At 41.8% G+C, this 15,576-nt stretch overlaps 1 protein-coding gene across 3 annotated transcripts; it reads left to right on the top strand.

The window, feature by feature from the left end:
- The first annotated feature begins 101 nt into the window (after positions 1-101).
- On the top strand, positions 102-13,350 carry LOC117422947 (dual specificity mitogen-activated protein kinase kinase 6). Of its 3 annotated transcripts, none has more exons than XM_034038202.3 (12): positions 102-474; positions 6,518-6,584; positions 7,014-7,062; positions 7,229-7,342; positions 7,637-7,756; positions 8,583-8,699; positions 9,063-9,114; positions 9,765-9,892; positions 10,242-10,319; positions 10,975-11,114; positions 12,288-12,333; positions 12,857-13,350. In XM_034038202.3, exons 1-12 carry the CDS (start codon positions 456-458, stop codon positions 12,932-12,934), a joined length of 1,008 nt encoding a protein of 335 aa, XP_033894093.1. In that variant the 5' UTR covers positions 102-455; the 3' UTR covers positions 12,935-13,350. The 3 variants fall into 3 exon arrangements, with proteins under 3 accessions (XP_033894093.1, XP_033894095.1, XP_033894092.1); XM_034038204.3 differs by having other exon boundaries at positions 151-170; XM_034038201.3 differs by lacking the exon at positions 102-474 and adding an exon at positions 519-645.
- The last annotated feature ends 2,226 nt before the right edge of the window (positions 13,351-15,576 follow it).

The following is a 15,576-nucleotide window of genomic DNA, read 5'->3' as shown; positions in this document are numbered from 1 at the left end:
TCTATATTTTATCCGCGTAAGTGTGAAAACATTCTGAAAAGGTATTTATTTTGTTGGTAAAAACTACATGCCCCATGGTGCTTTGCGTTACGTGCAGGAAAGACGTCTGTTCACACAGTCTCTCCGCGATCCAAGTTTGGAGCTTTCAGCTGCCAGCCTTGGCCCATCATGTAAGTGCAGCTGAGCTTTCCTTGCAGTGCAATTGCAAAATTCCTCTTTCCAGACTGTTTTGCAAGGTGTGCATTTCTTCTTTCGCTCTCTGCACGGAGACCTGCAGCCCACACCCGGAAAACCTCCAGTTGCATGAAGATCGGAGCCTGCATTTTTCCATCTTTGTTGCAAAGCTTGCCACTGAAGCTCCAGTCAGAGAGAGGGAGAGACAGAGAGAGACAGAGACAGAGAGAGAGAAGGCAAAATCTTGTGATTCCCCTCCCCCTCTTCAAAGCAAAGGGGAAATGTCTGTGTCAAAGGGAGGTAAGATTAGTACAGTGATCTGTGCAATTCTTAATTAATGCAAGTAGGATTGCATGCCGTGCAACATGCATGGGTGCAGCTCACGCTTTGCTATTGCATTTTGAAGTTTGAGTTTTTGCAAGGGTCAGCTTCCTGTTTAGGTGGTGCCCTTTTACACAGCGAGAGTTCCTGGTAAGATGAAGCAGTAGTTCAGCTGTATATTTATTGACGTTATTTGCATGCTTCGGGAGCCGACCTGCTTGTCTATATAGAATAATATGCTACAGCCTATTAAAGTAGCTGTGAAAACAAACGATTTCTTCAGTCAAATTATACTAATCCAACTTTGTTTGACATATATGAAATTATCATTTATGTACGGTAATACAACTGCAAGGTGAATCATGCATTTGGAAACTTTTTTGTGTTTGTTTGGTGGGTGGGTACTTTGTTTTTCTACATGAAACTGATTTCTGACCGACTGTTAATATGACCACTTAATAAATAGTTGCGCTAAACGAGATGCTCACAAAAAGAAATGCGCACATATTGTTGTATGCATTTATTTAAAAGCCCGTTTGTGTGCGCAGCTGGAAATGAAACGTTTTGAGTTCAAACGTCTCGTCTTTTACGCCTTGTTCTTGCTGTAAATAATAGGTGGACTTTGCAAAAAACAACAGCCTAAAAATAGCCGCCTTGCTGTAAATGTAAAACACGGTTTCGGAATTGCGGCTGAGACCTGAAATATTAGCAATTTTAAATATGCATGCATTAATATTAAAGTTGTTATATAACGTGTGAAATTTGAAGTATAGCATGTCATCTCTCACGGAAGACCATACGCTTACAGAGCAGGGTACGTGTGGAAGGGATAACTCGAGAAACTTTTCTTTATATATATATATATATATATATATATATATATATATATGTATGTATATGTATGAATAATCGATTAACACACGAGTGTTTGAGATGGAAACTGATTTAAAAAAAAAAGTAAATGGAATTGAAATATACAGTGGTGTGCGTGTAAATTGGTAGAAAATAACGAACAGGTGACGGCATCCGTCCGTCACTTCATCTGCGTCAGTGTGGCTTGGATGTCACACTCAACAGGGGAACAGAGGGTTTCATTCGTACTAGTGCAAAGCAATGTACTGGATGTTGTGCAGGTGAGAGCACACGTAATTACACCCGCACCGCTGTGGTAATATTTGGGAGTTTTTGTTTTGGCTGTTTTCAAGTGGTGGGAGAAACGCCTATTTATTCTCTTAGTCTCTCATTGCGAGAGATGATAGTCAGCCCCACACAGTTAGTGGGTTCATGTTATTTCAGCTGCATACAAAATCTATGTAATATATATGCATGCAATATTTAAATTATATATATATATATATATATATATATATATATATATATATATATATATATATATAATTTAAATATTGCATGCACAAGCTATGTATTTTAACAATGCATGACCTATTACATTAAATCCTAGTACACTACTATTTAAAGAAACACTATTTAACACAGACATTGTGCGCCTGTTTATATTTTAAAATTGTTACTGAATCTGTGCTACTCCTGGGCCTTGCTGTATGCAGTTTACACAGGATGCAATGGATGTAAGAAATCAAATGTTGATGGCAGGCATGCTTCCAGAAAATCATAAATAATATCCCCAACTTCATGTCATTTAATGTTACTGAAGATGTATTCTCAGTTGTGGATGTGTGGGGACAGTGCATGTCGTGTTGTATTGATGGATTTGCAGAATTATATGTGGTAATATGTGGATCTCGCTTGATACATGAGTGGGACCGTTCTGCTTGATCCTTATCTTCCGAGCTGCAGCCCAGCACTCTTACCCCTGAGATACTCAATCCCAACTCCGTTGTCACAGCACCGTGCCTAAATCTCTTTTCTTCAGGGAGTTTGTCCTGTTACAGTGCTATAGTGGTTACTGCTGCAATAACAGTAAATTGTCAAGTTTATTGTTCCAACAAGATGCAGAATTCCTTCTCTGCTTGTGCATGTATTTTGTTTCCGTTGATGTGGGGTCCCCTATAAAGAACTGCTGTGCAGTACTTTCTATCTCTTCTTCATAAGAAATCAATGCACCACATGGTCAAATGTTGTGCTTGCAGCAAGGACTGCAGAAACGTTGCTTTTACAGCAACGGTGTAACTTTCATTTAGGGGATTCCCAGTTTAATCTCCTTTATTCCCTTTAGATTTTCCTAAAACCCATGGCAAGCATTCCCCAATCCCTTCCGCTCCCCATTCAGATGTCCAGCACTTTCCCAGTGAAGCATAACTCAGCCAATTGAAATTGTTCATTTTGTGACAGAACTTCTAATGTAATAAAATACGCCGGCACGTGTCTGTTATATTGTGCCAACGTTTGCACCAATACATTTCAATTTCATTTACTACTGTTTTTTTGTTTTTTTTTAGCACAGTTTCCATACCAGACATTAATTTATTAAAATATATATATAGTGGATTACAAAGGTTAAAGTTGCTTTACCCCATATATGCTTGATCATAGATGAAAGAGATTTTCTGTACGATCATGAATGCAAGTTTAAGGCTATTCCAGGAGTCAGAGGTTCATTTTACATGATGTTGGAGGCACACTGCCAGACAACGGGGGTCTGCAAGGGAGAGAATTAAGTTTTTGCATTCATTTGTATTAGAAATACATTCTTTTGCATCGGTGAAGTAATAATACTGTAGTTTTATACGCACGCACAATTCAGCTCCCTGGAATTTAATGCCAAAATATTTAATTTTATCGTCGCCAATTGCGAAACTAGCTTGAATACAGAAATGAATTTGAAGTGAATCTAAAATGAAGCCGGGTACTTTGGCTCAGGAATGGCTGGTTCAGGAGGCAGATGCTGTCTTGACAAGTTTACAAACTCAAAGAGTTTCTTCTCTCTGAATCATCCTCCAAGCAGTCGTGGAATTCCATTGAAAAATACTCAGAATTCCTGAAATTCTCAGCAGAGCAGTAGCCAGGAAGAGAGGGGAGGGGAGGGACCTGGCCAAGTGGGACAGGATTAGCTGTAACTGCTGGGGATGCAGGCCAATGCAGGGCGCCTGAGTGGTAGGGCAGTTAGGATTGGATATTGCAGGGCTTTGTTTTCTTCTTGACAGTGTTGCTGGGGTAACTGAGTACAGTCTGGTACATTAGAGGGGAGATTGACTAACTGTAGTGGACTGTGGTGAGGCAGTGCTGACTGAGGGGCTCTCTGTGATAATTTTAAAGCAGTAGTAACTTGGAAGCAGTAGTAACAAATTGTTAATGTATCATAGCGATTCGGAAACAAGATAGATGCTAATTAACCCTCTTGAATCCTGAGTTTTATTTCTAATTTATTATAAAAGAAAAATCGGTGAAACGGTAATTGATGGATTAACCATTCAGTGCCCCTTTTTGGAGCCACCCACCTCGCGTATACTGCAGAGATGGAAATAAGACTCCTATTGTATAGCAGTTTGATCCATTTATTAGGACTAACCTGTGCTTGTTACCTATTACACTGGGGCTGATCAAAGAGGTATTAATACCTGGAATGGGTGAAACTGGTGTGCAGTAGGAGTCTTATTTCCATCCCCTTACTGTAGGCTGTATTCTGTTCATATAAGCATGTTTTTATTTGTATTTGAAGAAAAAAAAACGTAGCTTCTTGCTTTTGAATAATGACGTGTTCTCAACGCATCGATTTGTTGACGACAATTAAGTTACATATTCGATTACTTTCACTAATATGCACTGATATTTAAATGTATTAATATTGCAGCCAAGGCCAATGCAATTCCCAATTTGGCTTCTGATCATCATGCGTTTGCCATGACTGCAATATGGTCGTCTTCTCTCCATTTCTAGGCATGTTGTAAAAAGCCAGGGGGTGTAACACTCTGTAATATTTCTACATTACCTGCAACACAGTAAGTCTGCTTCCTTAGTCATTCAAAACCTCAAGTACTTGCTTATTTTACACCCCCATCCTTTTTAGGTTATAATTTCATTGTCTCTTAGTAACTGCACAACGTTTAATTGCTGCTGCTGTAACCTTTGCAATCCACAGCCCATTACAGTTAGAGATTGTTCCACTTCAGGGCTGTTATTGCACAGTAGTGTTTGATACTCTGCTTTCTTTCTCTTGTTCACATCTGGTAAAAGGCAGGTAGTGCAAGTAATCTATTTAAAACAAACAAACACAAATGGATTGAACAGTGAAACCATCAGGCGATACTTCACAAAAACAAACTGTTTCTATGAAAACTTGCTTGTACAGTAAGTGTATTTCTGGGTTGGTTTGTATAGAGGATTTCCTGGTAATAAAAAGAACGGCAAACACATACTGTATACAGAATGCCTGCGTATGTTATTATAATGTGATGTTTGGTAGACCGCTTTGGGCCTGAAGCTGTTTATCCCAGGTCTTCATTAGCAGAAAGGAATAGAAACCACAGATGACCATTCTAACGTGAGTAAAACCGAGAATGTTTACAAGCCCCTATGTTTAAATGTTTGTGTTGTTTTCCTCTGTTTTGGTAGTTTTGTGGGATGCATTTTTCCGTTCTGAAAAAAATTGGGTACTGACAATATCTGAGAGCCTATGTTGCTGTTAGTGTGTGTGCGTGTGCATGTGTGTGTGTGTGTGTGTGTGCTTGCGCCTGCCTGCTCGACGGTTTGCATACATTTCTAAACTTCATTGCTCAGCCCCTGTCTTTAACCCCTCCTCTTCCTGGTACTCTGTGCATGTTCCTTCATGTGAAAGATCCAGAGATGCCACTGTTTGGAAACAGGATTTCTCTGCCTTTACTGCAGGCTGTTAGGAGGTGGTTCGAGGGCTGCAAAGTTTGCAACCTTGTTTTTGTTCTATAAATCTTACCTGTCGTGCACCTGTCTGTTTGCTATATAGGTCTAAAATGTGGAGTTTTGAAAGAAAAGTGTGTTTGGAATTGGGAATTGATTTTAAAAAGGTATTGAAAAACCGTGCTGATGCATGTGCTTCAACCTCTTTCTAGGACCAGTACGAAGATGAAATGTTAATTCAGGGCTGTGTGTTATATAATATAGATGCACATGTTTTCAGCCCCAACAATAAGTCAGTTCTCATCTTCCGAGGAGCACTGTGGATTACAAGCAGCTCTCAGTAAGTTTGCTGGTGTACGGTGATTCGTGTCCTGCAGTGAAGGATCATGAGTCCCTGTTGCACAGTTTATTGTCTGGGCGCTCCAGCTGTGTGTGATAGGCAGAGATCCTAGGAATTAGTTCGCTGCGGAATAAAACAGAAAAACACAGATTTTCTATGCTGTCGGAGAAATTTTTGTTTTACATTTAGGATGGGGCAAAAAACATGCAAGGCTTTTGTTGTTTGATTGACAACCAAATCAATACACTTATATATAATCATTAACACAGGCAATTTAGATTTAAATTTAAGTAAACATACTTGTTCAATAAAAACGCTTCTGGTGTACAGAGGTGAAGGCTGAACAAGGCGCATTCATGTGTCTATACGTGGCTTGCCGTTTTCTTCAGTTATCCAGACGTGGGTTGTTGTAACTGAACAAGCTTTTAAAGATGCCAAACAATAAGATCAATGAGTTTGAATTTAGTTCTTTTTATTGCTGAAGACTAAGATCCCTGGTAAGAATGTATCCTGTGATTTGAGAGTCTGGGCAAGGCAGTCTTGATGCAGACGAATGAGACACAGTCACTGTCATGCTGTGAAGAGTGATTACCCGGGCGGTAAGGTATTAAGCACAGTAACGTGTACTGCACTCCTGACACTAAAAATTACAGGCAAGTGTATGAAAACCAAGCATTTAACTCGTACTGAGGATCTCCACGCTTTGCACTGACTTTATTGCTGAACTGTAAAATGGCAACAGGAATATAAATTGTGTATAGTTTTAAAATTTGTGTTGTACATACTAGGCATCAACATTTTTTTTTAACAAACTACCTTCTAAGTAGACACAAGTTTCAGCGAATGCCTTTGACTCACTGTGTGTGTCTGTCCCGTTCTCATCCAAAGGCAAAAAGAAGACTAAGAGGCTGACGCTTCCCAAGGAAGTCTTTGAGCAGCCGTCTGCAACCGCAGCGTAAGAGAGCTCTCCATTACACCTGATCTGAGATGAGCTATAATAGTGTACAGATTGAGGGGGAGCTGTGGGCTGTGTTACGGTACAGAGGGGTACAGATTGAGGGAGAGTGGGGGGCTGTGTTACAGTATAGAGGGGTACAAATTGAGGGAGAGTTGGGGGCTGTGTTACAGTAAGGTATAGAGGGGTACAGATTGAGGGAGAGTTGGGGGCTGTGTTACAGTATAGAGGGGTACAGATTGAGGGAGGGTTGGGGCCTCTGTTACAGTATAGAGGGGTACAGATTGAGGGAGAGTTGGGGGCTCTGTTACAGTGAGGTATAAAGGGGTACAGATTGAGGGAGAGTTGGGGGCTCTGTTACAGTATAGAGGGATACAGATTGCGTATAGGAATATTCTGAAATTTTAAAACATGCCTTTTCTTTCTCAGACCACCCAGAGACTTGGACTCCAAAGCCTGTGTCACGATTGGGGAGAAGGTAAGACCTCGGAAGAAAACAATTAAGAAACTCCAACTCCAATCAATTGGTAGAAAAGAAAGTGAAAGTGTTGGAAGATGGAATGTCAAGCATGGGAGCTAGACTGAAATCCTCCCACAGTGCATTAGGGTCGTAGTTTGCTATTGTTTTTTTTTTCCCTCACCAGAACTTTGAGATGAAGGCAGATGACCTGGAGCAGATCAGCGAGCTGGGCCGTGGGGCGTACGGAGTGGTGGACAAGATGAGACACGTGCCCAGCGGCCTGATCATGGCAGTGAAGGTGGGAACCTGGGTCTGCCTCCGTCAGAGCCCCCTACCCCCTCTTTACTGTAACACAGCCCCCAACTCTCCCTCAATCTTTACCCTTCTATGCCCCCAAATCTCCCTCAATCTGTAGGTTGTTTCTTAGGGATGCAGTACAGTAATATTGCAGGTCAGTGCCAGACTGAAGCCCCTGGAGCCAGACGGTCTGTGCACGCTGCCTTTCTGCTGTCGGAGACATACACAGTAGATGTGGCAGTTTCTGTGGGTGGGCTGGTTCATCACAGCCTTTGCTTTGTGTTTGAACTCACAGAGGATCCGAGCGACTGTGAACAGCCAGGAGCAGAAGAGGCTGCTGATGGATCTGGATATCTCCATGCGGACAGTGGACTGCCATTTCACTGTCACGTTCTATGGGGCGCTCTTCAGAGAGGTACGGTGTAGCGTTCTGGACTCCACTTCAGGAGAATTTTCCCCATAGTAAGTCGTGCTGGACCTTCGGGATCGTTGAAATAACAAGAGACAGTTTCTGCAATCAAGCTGAGTTTATTCACTGGAATGAAGGCTATACAGAGCGCCTTTCTAGTTGCTGTCTTCTGAGTACTTATCATAGCGAGTACACATACAGGCAGAAGCAAAGTATAACAAGCAACAAAGCTGATGGTTTCAAACAGACTTAGTAAGCTGTAGTAAAGTAAAATAACAGGAGCGCACATACTCTGTTGCTAGGAGTTATCTGCCATATTCTCTTCTTTCATGATCTTTTGACTACTGAGACTAGCTACAAGGGGCGGAACTTCCTAGGGGAGTGGCTAAGCATAATAAAAATACATTTCAGTGCAAGGTATAGCAGTTCATTACAACGGCATGGGGCTGAGAGAGAGCCAGAGAGTGGTGTGAATATCTCCACACTCTCAGTACTAGACGCTTTCTACGCTCTGCTCTGGTCACAGTCGTCGCCATGTTGGCTAATCAGCTGCCTTCACCTGGGACATTTGGAAGTCCCTAAAGACCTAGTTGGGCACCCACTCTTTCAAACCTCCTTTTAAACATAAATCTTTGCTTAGCCAGCTAATAAACTATTACTGTTAACCATTAACATGATCACATGATCACATGGTAGGTGCCATTCCCTACTTGATGTTCTTTATGTTAATTTATATTCATTTGAATGCCGGTCTGTCCAGTCCACTGTTACTTGTGCATGCCCATCTCAAACCTGTCTGTCCTCTTCATCCAGTCTCTGTGTCTGTCCACAGGGGGACGTGTGGATCTGCATGGAGCTGATGGACACCTCGCTGGACAAGTTTTACAAACAAGTGATTGAGAAAGGCATGGCCATTCCTGAGGATATCTTAGGAAAGATCACAGTCTCTGTGAGTCTGGCCCCCCGGCTTTGATTCTGATTCCATGACAACACATATGCCCAAACGTCACTTCCATATAACCCTTTTTATCCTAGCAGGCGAAGTTGGTAGCAAAAATGATTTTTTCATCATTGTAACCTCATCTTTTATTTGTGCGATTTTATTGTGTGTAATAATATATATTTTTCAATATGTTGCCCTGGATGTAACACCTGCTAGACCTGCAGCTGTATTCAGGATCAGATTGCGCTGCGTTTGTGTGTTATGCATGCAGAGAATAGGAGCTGCTATATGGAGTGTCTGACGACTACACCCTGTGTGTTTTGGAATGTCACGTTGACTGCATTAACCATTTCTTCCGTGTCTCTCCAGATCGTCAAAGCTTTAGAGCATCTGCACAGCAGGCTGTCTGTGATCCACAGAGGTGAGTAGTGTTGTAAATCGAACCCTGACATTGACATCGATTACCGTGCAAATTCTAACGGCGATTATCGATCATTATCTCGTTGAAATGCTTTTAAAAAAAAACGAAAAAGGTTGCGGATAGTGCATTGCTTCAAAACGAAACGGTAAAAAAAACTTTTTTCTGAAACAGCGGCACGTGACAATGTAGCAGTATTAAATATTAGTTTCGCTCAAGACAGACGGCTAAAGGGGACTGATTTAAAACAAAATAATATGTATAAAATAAAGCAGGTTGCTCTTCATCTCTGCACCATTATCCTATATTTGTTCACAGACGCATATTCTCAGTGACTTTTAGAAGCCACAACAATGGTTACGTTCTTGACAGTAAGTTAATATATACAAGACAAGTTTTTAGAAGTAGATAGTTTTTTAGAGATAGATAATTTGATTATTATCGTTACAAGTCTAGAGGTGAGCCTCTATTAGCGGCTCCATTGCCAGGTCTAGCGATTTTAAGTGGGTTTGATTCACACATACGTGTCTCATTTACTGTAGTTGTGGGGGTTGTAATGAGCTAGAGCTTGATTGATCACCAGGGCAGCTTCGCAGCCCCTCCCCACTCACAGCTGTGCCAGTCTGACCCCGTTTCCTCGCTCTCCTGTGCAGACGTCAAGCCCTCCAATGTGTTGATCAACACGCTGGGACAGGTGAAGATGTGTGATTTCGGGATCAGCGGCTACTTGGTGGACTCTGTTGCCAAGACGATGGATGCTGGCTGTAAGCCCTATATGGCTGTGAGTCCCGCTTTCTTTGAACTGGGAGTAACACACCAGAGGTTTGGTTCAGTGGAGCAGGGTTTAGATGCTTGTGGGGGGAAATATCACAAGTCACCTAGGTGAAAATTCTGGTGAGCTGGTATAATAAATCCCAGACAGTTTACTGGAAATGAATTTGTTTTTAGAATGAGAGTAGACAGCAAATAGGTGACTTTTTTTTTTTTTTTTTTTTTTTTCACCATCTTCACCAGCTCATCCAGTACAAAATCTCCTGAACCAGCAGGACTGTTTTTTAAACCAGTGCAGCTCATTGCTGGAATTTGCAGTATTGTGGGTATAAGAATTCTCCCTGTGCTTTTCATTCCAGCCTGAGAGGATAAACCCTGAGCTCAGTCAGAAGGGCTACAGTGTGAAATCAGATATCTGGAGTTTAGGAATCACTATGGTAAGTCCCTTGTGTGTGTACACTATGCCCCTCCCATGCTGAGGGTACTGTATCCCTGTCTAATGCTCACATCTCTGCAGTCTCAGTGGGATGTTACACTCCACCCATACCGAACTGTTTATCCTCTAGTTTCAATGGTACAGTTATAAGATCTAGGGGCCTTATTTTCAAAGTGTTTTCCTTCATTCTTTAATGAATTCTTTATTTCAGAAAAAATCATCTTGTGTTACAAAAATGACAGACACCTTTGGAGTTCTTAAGACCACTTGGGTTATGTTGTTCAGCTGTTTGGTTGTAGTGTTGCAAAATTATGCAGGTTTTTTTCCTCTCAAAAAAAAAAATAGGCGGTCATTAAAGACCGGAGAAAACGCTTTGAAAAGATGGCCCGAAGTCAAACGTTTAGGCTTGTGACTTCTTCAATGTGCTAGTGCCGCAAATTGAATTCATTGGTACTCTGAACGAGGCGATACCCAAAGCGCTTGTCTGCAGGGTGTGTGCACTCCTGTCTGTGATGGATTCTCTCTCTCTCTCTCTCTCTCTCTCTCTCTCTCTCTCTCTCTCTCTCTCTCTCTCTCTCTCTCTCTCTCTCTCTCTCTCTCTCTCTCTCTCTCTCTCTCTCTCTCTCTCTCTCTCTCTCTCCCTCCCTTCTCCTCAGATTGAGCTGGCCATCTTGAGGTTCCCCTACGATTCCTGGGGCACGCCCTTCCAGCAGCTGAAGCAGGTGGTGGAGGAGCCATCCCCACAGCTCCCAGCCGACAAGTTCTCAGGAGAGTTTGCCGATTTCACCTCCCAATGGTGAGCTGAAACCTGCACAAGGGAATGGCCCGGGTTCTGAGCAGACCTGGGGACAATTTATAATTACAATTATAATTCGAGCAGAATTGTTTGCTGAAATTCCAATTCCAATTCCAATGATATTTTTTCAATTACAGGTACAATTATGCTGCAGTAATTACAATTACAGTGACACAAAAAATAACAAACTACCGTCCACATTTAACAAGTTCACTCTGTTTATTCTAAATAACCAAGCAATTAATCACAGGTATAAGTATAGAAACATACTGTATAACTTCCATTGTAACTATTACTAATTAGGAATTACAGTTACATTTATAATTGACCCAAGGTCTAGTTCTGAGCAAAGACAACCTTGCCGGGAATAACTTTTACATAAAATGAAACTCAGGGGGAAAAAGTTCAAATGGGCTTTCTGGTAAGAGAAATGCTGAGGTACGGGATTGGGGGCAGGTGGTGTGTTGCACCAGGCCAGCTCGGAGCTGTGTGCTTGGGTCCCGTTCCAGTAAGCACTTCCAATAGAGCTTCCCTCCTCATGACCTTGCTGCTCAGGGCTGGTTCCTGTCAAACTGCCAGGCCCTCTTTCTCACTGAGTGGAGTTCTCTGTCTTGCTTTGAGCCCTCCAGGCACTTCAGACCCCAGAAGACAGGATGTGTGTGCGCTGCGTGCATCCTTGAGTCTCACTTTTCCCAAATTAGTCAGAGGACGGGATGGAGGCTGAACGCTGTTGTTGTGATCAGAAGCCCCCAGAAGCATCTTTATTCAAATGTTGGGGTTTTATACCCAAAGTAAAAACAGGCCTTTGCAATAGATGCCATGTAAAATACTACTTTTGCAGAGCAGTTTGATTAATTCCTGGTTTTACTATGAGTTTAAGAAGACACCTGAGCTTCTTACCTACACTGGGACTAATCAAGCTTGTACTAAAACCTTTAATGGGTTAAATTGCTATGCAATAGGAGTCTGATTGCCATCCCTGATACAGAGTAAGGACACAGTGCTAGAGACACTGGGGCATTGTCACCCTTCTCCTCTATTGGGGCAGTTCTGGGTATACCCAAGGGATTGATTTTTAGTTTACTTTTGTTGTACTGGAAATAGAAAAAAGATTCCTGTTGCATAGCATTTTAAGCCATTCTGGATTTACAATATTTAAAACTTTTTTTTCAGCTTAAAGAAGAATTCCAAAGAGAGGCCAACATATGCAGAGCTCATGGTGAGTACCCTTGCTGTGAATACCAGTGTATTGAGCCCACAGTGCAGGAGTGTGTACCAAAATTATAACTGTATACTGTATGTGCCGCTGTGCTCAAGTTACAGATCTAGGGAATTTGCTAAATCCTGCGCAAGAGCAGCTGATCATGATCGTGAGGCACTTCATTCATACTGCCACAAGAGGGCAGACCTGCTCCTCTAATGACAGCCGTTCAAGCTGTTTCCTATGTCTGTTTGTTTTTACATTGCTGTGCTTGAGCTAGGATCTGTGTGCAAATGTATGTGAATACATTTACAAACCTATAACCCATACCTCCGGTGCTGAATCTGGTCCAACATTGCTGGATCCAGTTGTAGAGGTTGGAAAATAGTAGATAAGTGTTGAGCATTTGGTTAACATATCCCACATCATACTGTACTTGATCTAATTCAAATCGTCTTTAATCTGTGCAGAACTCCTGTGCGGTAGATGCTAAACTAATAATACGTACTGTTCTTTCTCTCTTGTGTTCTGAACCCGGCAGCAACATCCCTTTTTCACCCTCCACGATTTCAGTGAGACTGACGTAGCCAGCTTTGTGAAGATAATCCTGGGGGACTAAGTGAGCCTCCGGGTCCCCGCCCACACGCCTGGGGGAGGCAGGACTGCTCCACCTCCGCACCAATCGCAATCCAGAAACCGAGAGGAAGCCACGGCAAAGGGGGGTGTGGAACAACCCACGCCCCTGAGACTGACGCACGTTACAGAATGCAAAGGGTTGGTAGCTGTGCTGAAGTGCACCAAGCACAAAGAGCAGACTAGACAAGGGACGTTTATCACGCGAGGGCCCTCTAGGTGATAGACGATATCGGTAAAAATAATATCCTCTTCTCAGACCCCCTCTGCTCTGAAACAGAAGTCAAACTTGGCTTGCTCCTCCCCAGGTGTTATGAAGTTGTGTGTGCGCGCGTGTGTGTAGAATTTGTTTGTCATTTCAGTGATTTTATTATTTATATTAAATGCTTCAATGAATCTGTTTTTAAGCTGCTCATCTTGTGTGTTTTTACAAAACAAATATATAAAAAAAGAGAAAATAAACGGAAAAGGATGTTTAGAGAGTTTTGCTGGTAAATGGGGTTTTAAAAAAAACAAAAAACCATATATACAGTGCCGAGAAAAAGTTTGTGAACCCCAATGGTAATTATGGAAATTCCATAGTTTTACCATGATAGCCTTCTTTAATGAAAACCAGTTTTTCTTAAATAATAGGGTTTATATTAACCAATTCCATGTCTTTTGAAACAAAATGATGTATGAATTAGACAAACAATGAGTAATTAAGATTCAGGGTATGTGAAAAAGTAAGTGAACCCCTGGTTTTATCAGCTCAATTAAGGGGATAATTAGAATCAGGTGTTTAAATAATCAGGTTTAAATAATTAGTTAGATCTTCAGGGGTGGGTTTGGGAGACCCCACCCTATATAAAGATCAGAAACTTTGTGAGTTTGGTCTTCACCATACAGGTGTGTGGAAACACATCATGCCATGATCAAAAGAAATCTCTGAGCACCTCAGAAAGACAGTTTGATGCTCATCAGTCTAGAAAGGGTTACAAAACAATTTCTTAGGATTTGGGGCTCCACCAATCCACTGTCAGACAGATGGTCTACAAATGGAGAAAGTTCAAGACCACAGTCATTCTACCCAGTAGTGGTCGTCCTACCAAAATCTCTCCAAGAAAAAAACGGAAAATCATCAAGGAAGTCACAAATAACCCCAGAGTAACATCCAAGGATCTACAGGCCACTATCGCCTTGGCTAATGTGAGTGTTCATGACTCAACTACCAGAAAAAGACTGAACAAGAATGGTGTTCATGGAAGGATAGCCAGGAGGAAACCACTGCTCTCTAAAAAGAACATTGCTGCCCGTCTGAAGTTTGCCAAAGAGCACATAGATGATCCACAAGGATCCACTTCTGGAACAATATTCTCTGGACAGACGAGTCAAATGTAGATCTTCTTGGCCTCAATGAGAAACGTTATGTTTGGCGAAAACCAAACACTGCGTTCGAACAGAAGAACCTCATCCCAACCGTCAAGCATGGTGGTGGGAGTGTGATGGTTTGGGGCTGCTTTGCTGCCTCAGGACCTGGACGGCTTGCCATCATTGACACAACCATGAATTCTGCATTGTATCAGAAGATTCTAGAGGAGAATGTCAGGCCATCCATCCGTGAGCTGAAGCTGAACCGAAAGTGGGTCATGCAGCAAGACAATGATCCTAAACATACAAGCAGATCTACAAAAGAATGGCTGCAGAAGAAGAAATTCTACATTTTAGAATGGCCTAGTCAATGTCCGGACCTATACCCCATCAAAATGTTGTGGCAGTACCTGAAGCGAGCTGTCCATGCAAGGAAGCCCTCAAATGTCACCGAGTTGAAGCAGTTCTGTAAGGAGGAATGGGCCAAAAATTCCTCAAACCTGATGTGAGAGACTGACCAACAGTTACAGGAAATGCTTAGTTGAAGTCATTGCTGCTCAAGGGGGTGCCACCAGTTACTGAATCTAAAGGTTCACATTCTTTTTCACACATGGATATTGAATGTTGAATCATTTGTGGATAAATAAATGTTGAAAAAGTATCATGTTTTTGTGTATTTTGTTTAATCAGGTTAGCTTTATCTATTAGGACTTAGATTAAGATCTAATAACATTTTAGGTTTGAAATATGTGAAAATCCTAAGGGGTTCATAAACTTTCTCGGCACTGTATATATAGTTTTGTTTTAAGTGTAGTGCACGCGGCAATTGGTAATGGCTTATATAAAATCCAAATTAGGTAGCAACAGACTAAATAAGAATTCACCTTCTGTCTGCTACTGCCCCCAGCCCCCCCCCCCCCCCCCCCACACATTTTCTAGATGAATGTGATCTAGGCTGCAGCAAGACTGTACCATACACTGCCATCTGGTTTTCAGATTGTGTAATTGCAGTTTTTCTATTACTTAGAACATCATGTGCTATTCTCTAGCTAGCAAATCCTGCTGGATTAAGTCGATTTTTTTCTGATCCATGCACAATTTCTACTGTATTTTTTAATATTGTGTTGTCTCATAGTCACACAATAGTTATGTCAAAGGTAGCATGGGAGTGTTGGAATAAACACCTTTGGGGTTTATGGATCCAGATTCATTCACGGAGCAGGTACAGGTACCCTCTGCTGGATCAAAACAGTACTGCAGCTGTAAAATTTTTACTAC

The sequence above is a fragment of the Acipenser ruthenus genome, chromosome 17, assembly GCF_902713425.1.
Source record: "Acipenser ruthenus chromosome 17, fAciRut3.2 maternal haplotype, whole genome shotgun sequence".
NCBI lineage: Eukaryota > Metazoa > Chordata > Actinopteri > Acipenseriformes > Acipenseridae > Acipenser > Acipenser ruthenus.
This window is presented reverse-complemented; position numbering and strand designations above follow the sequence as displayed.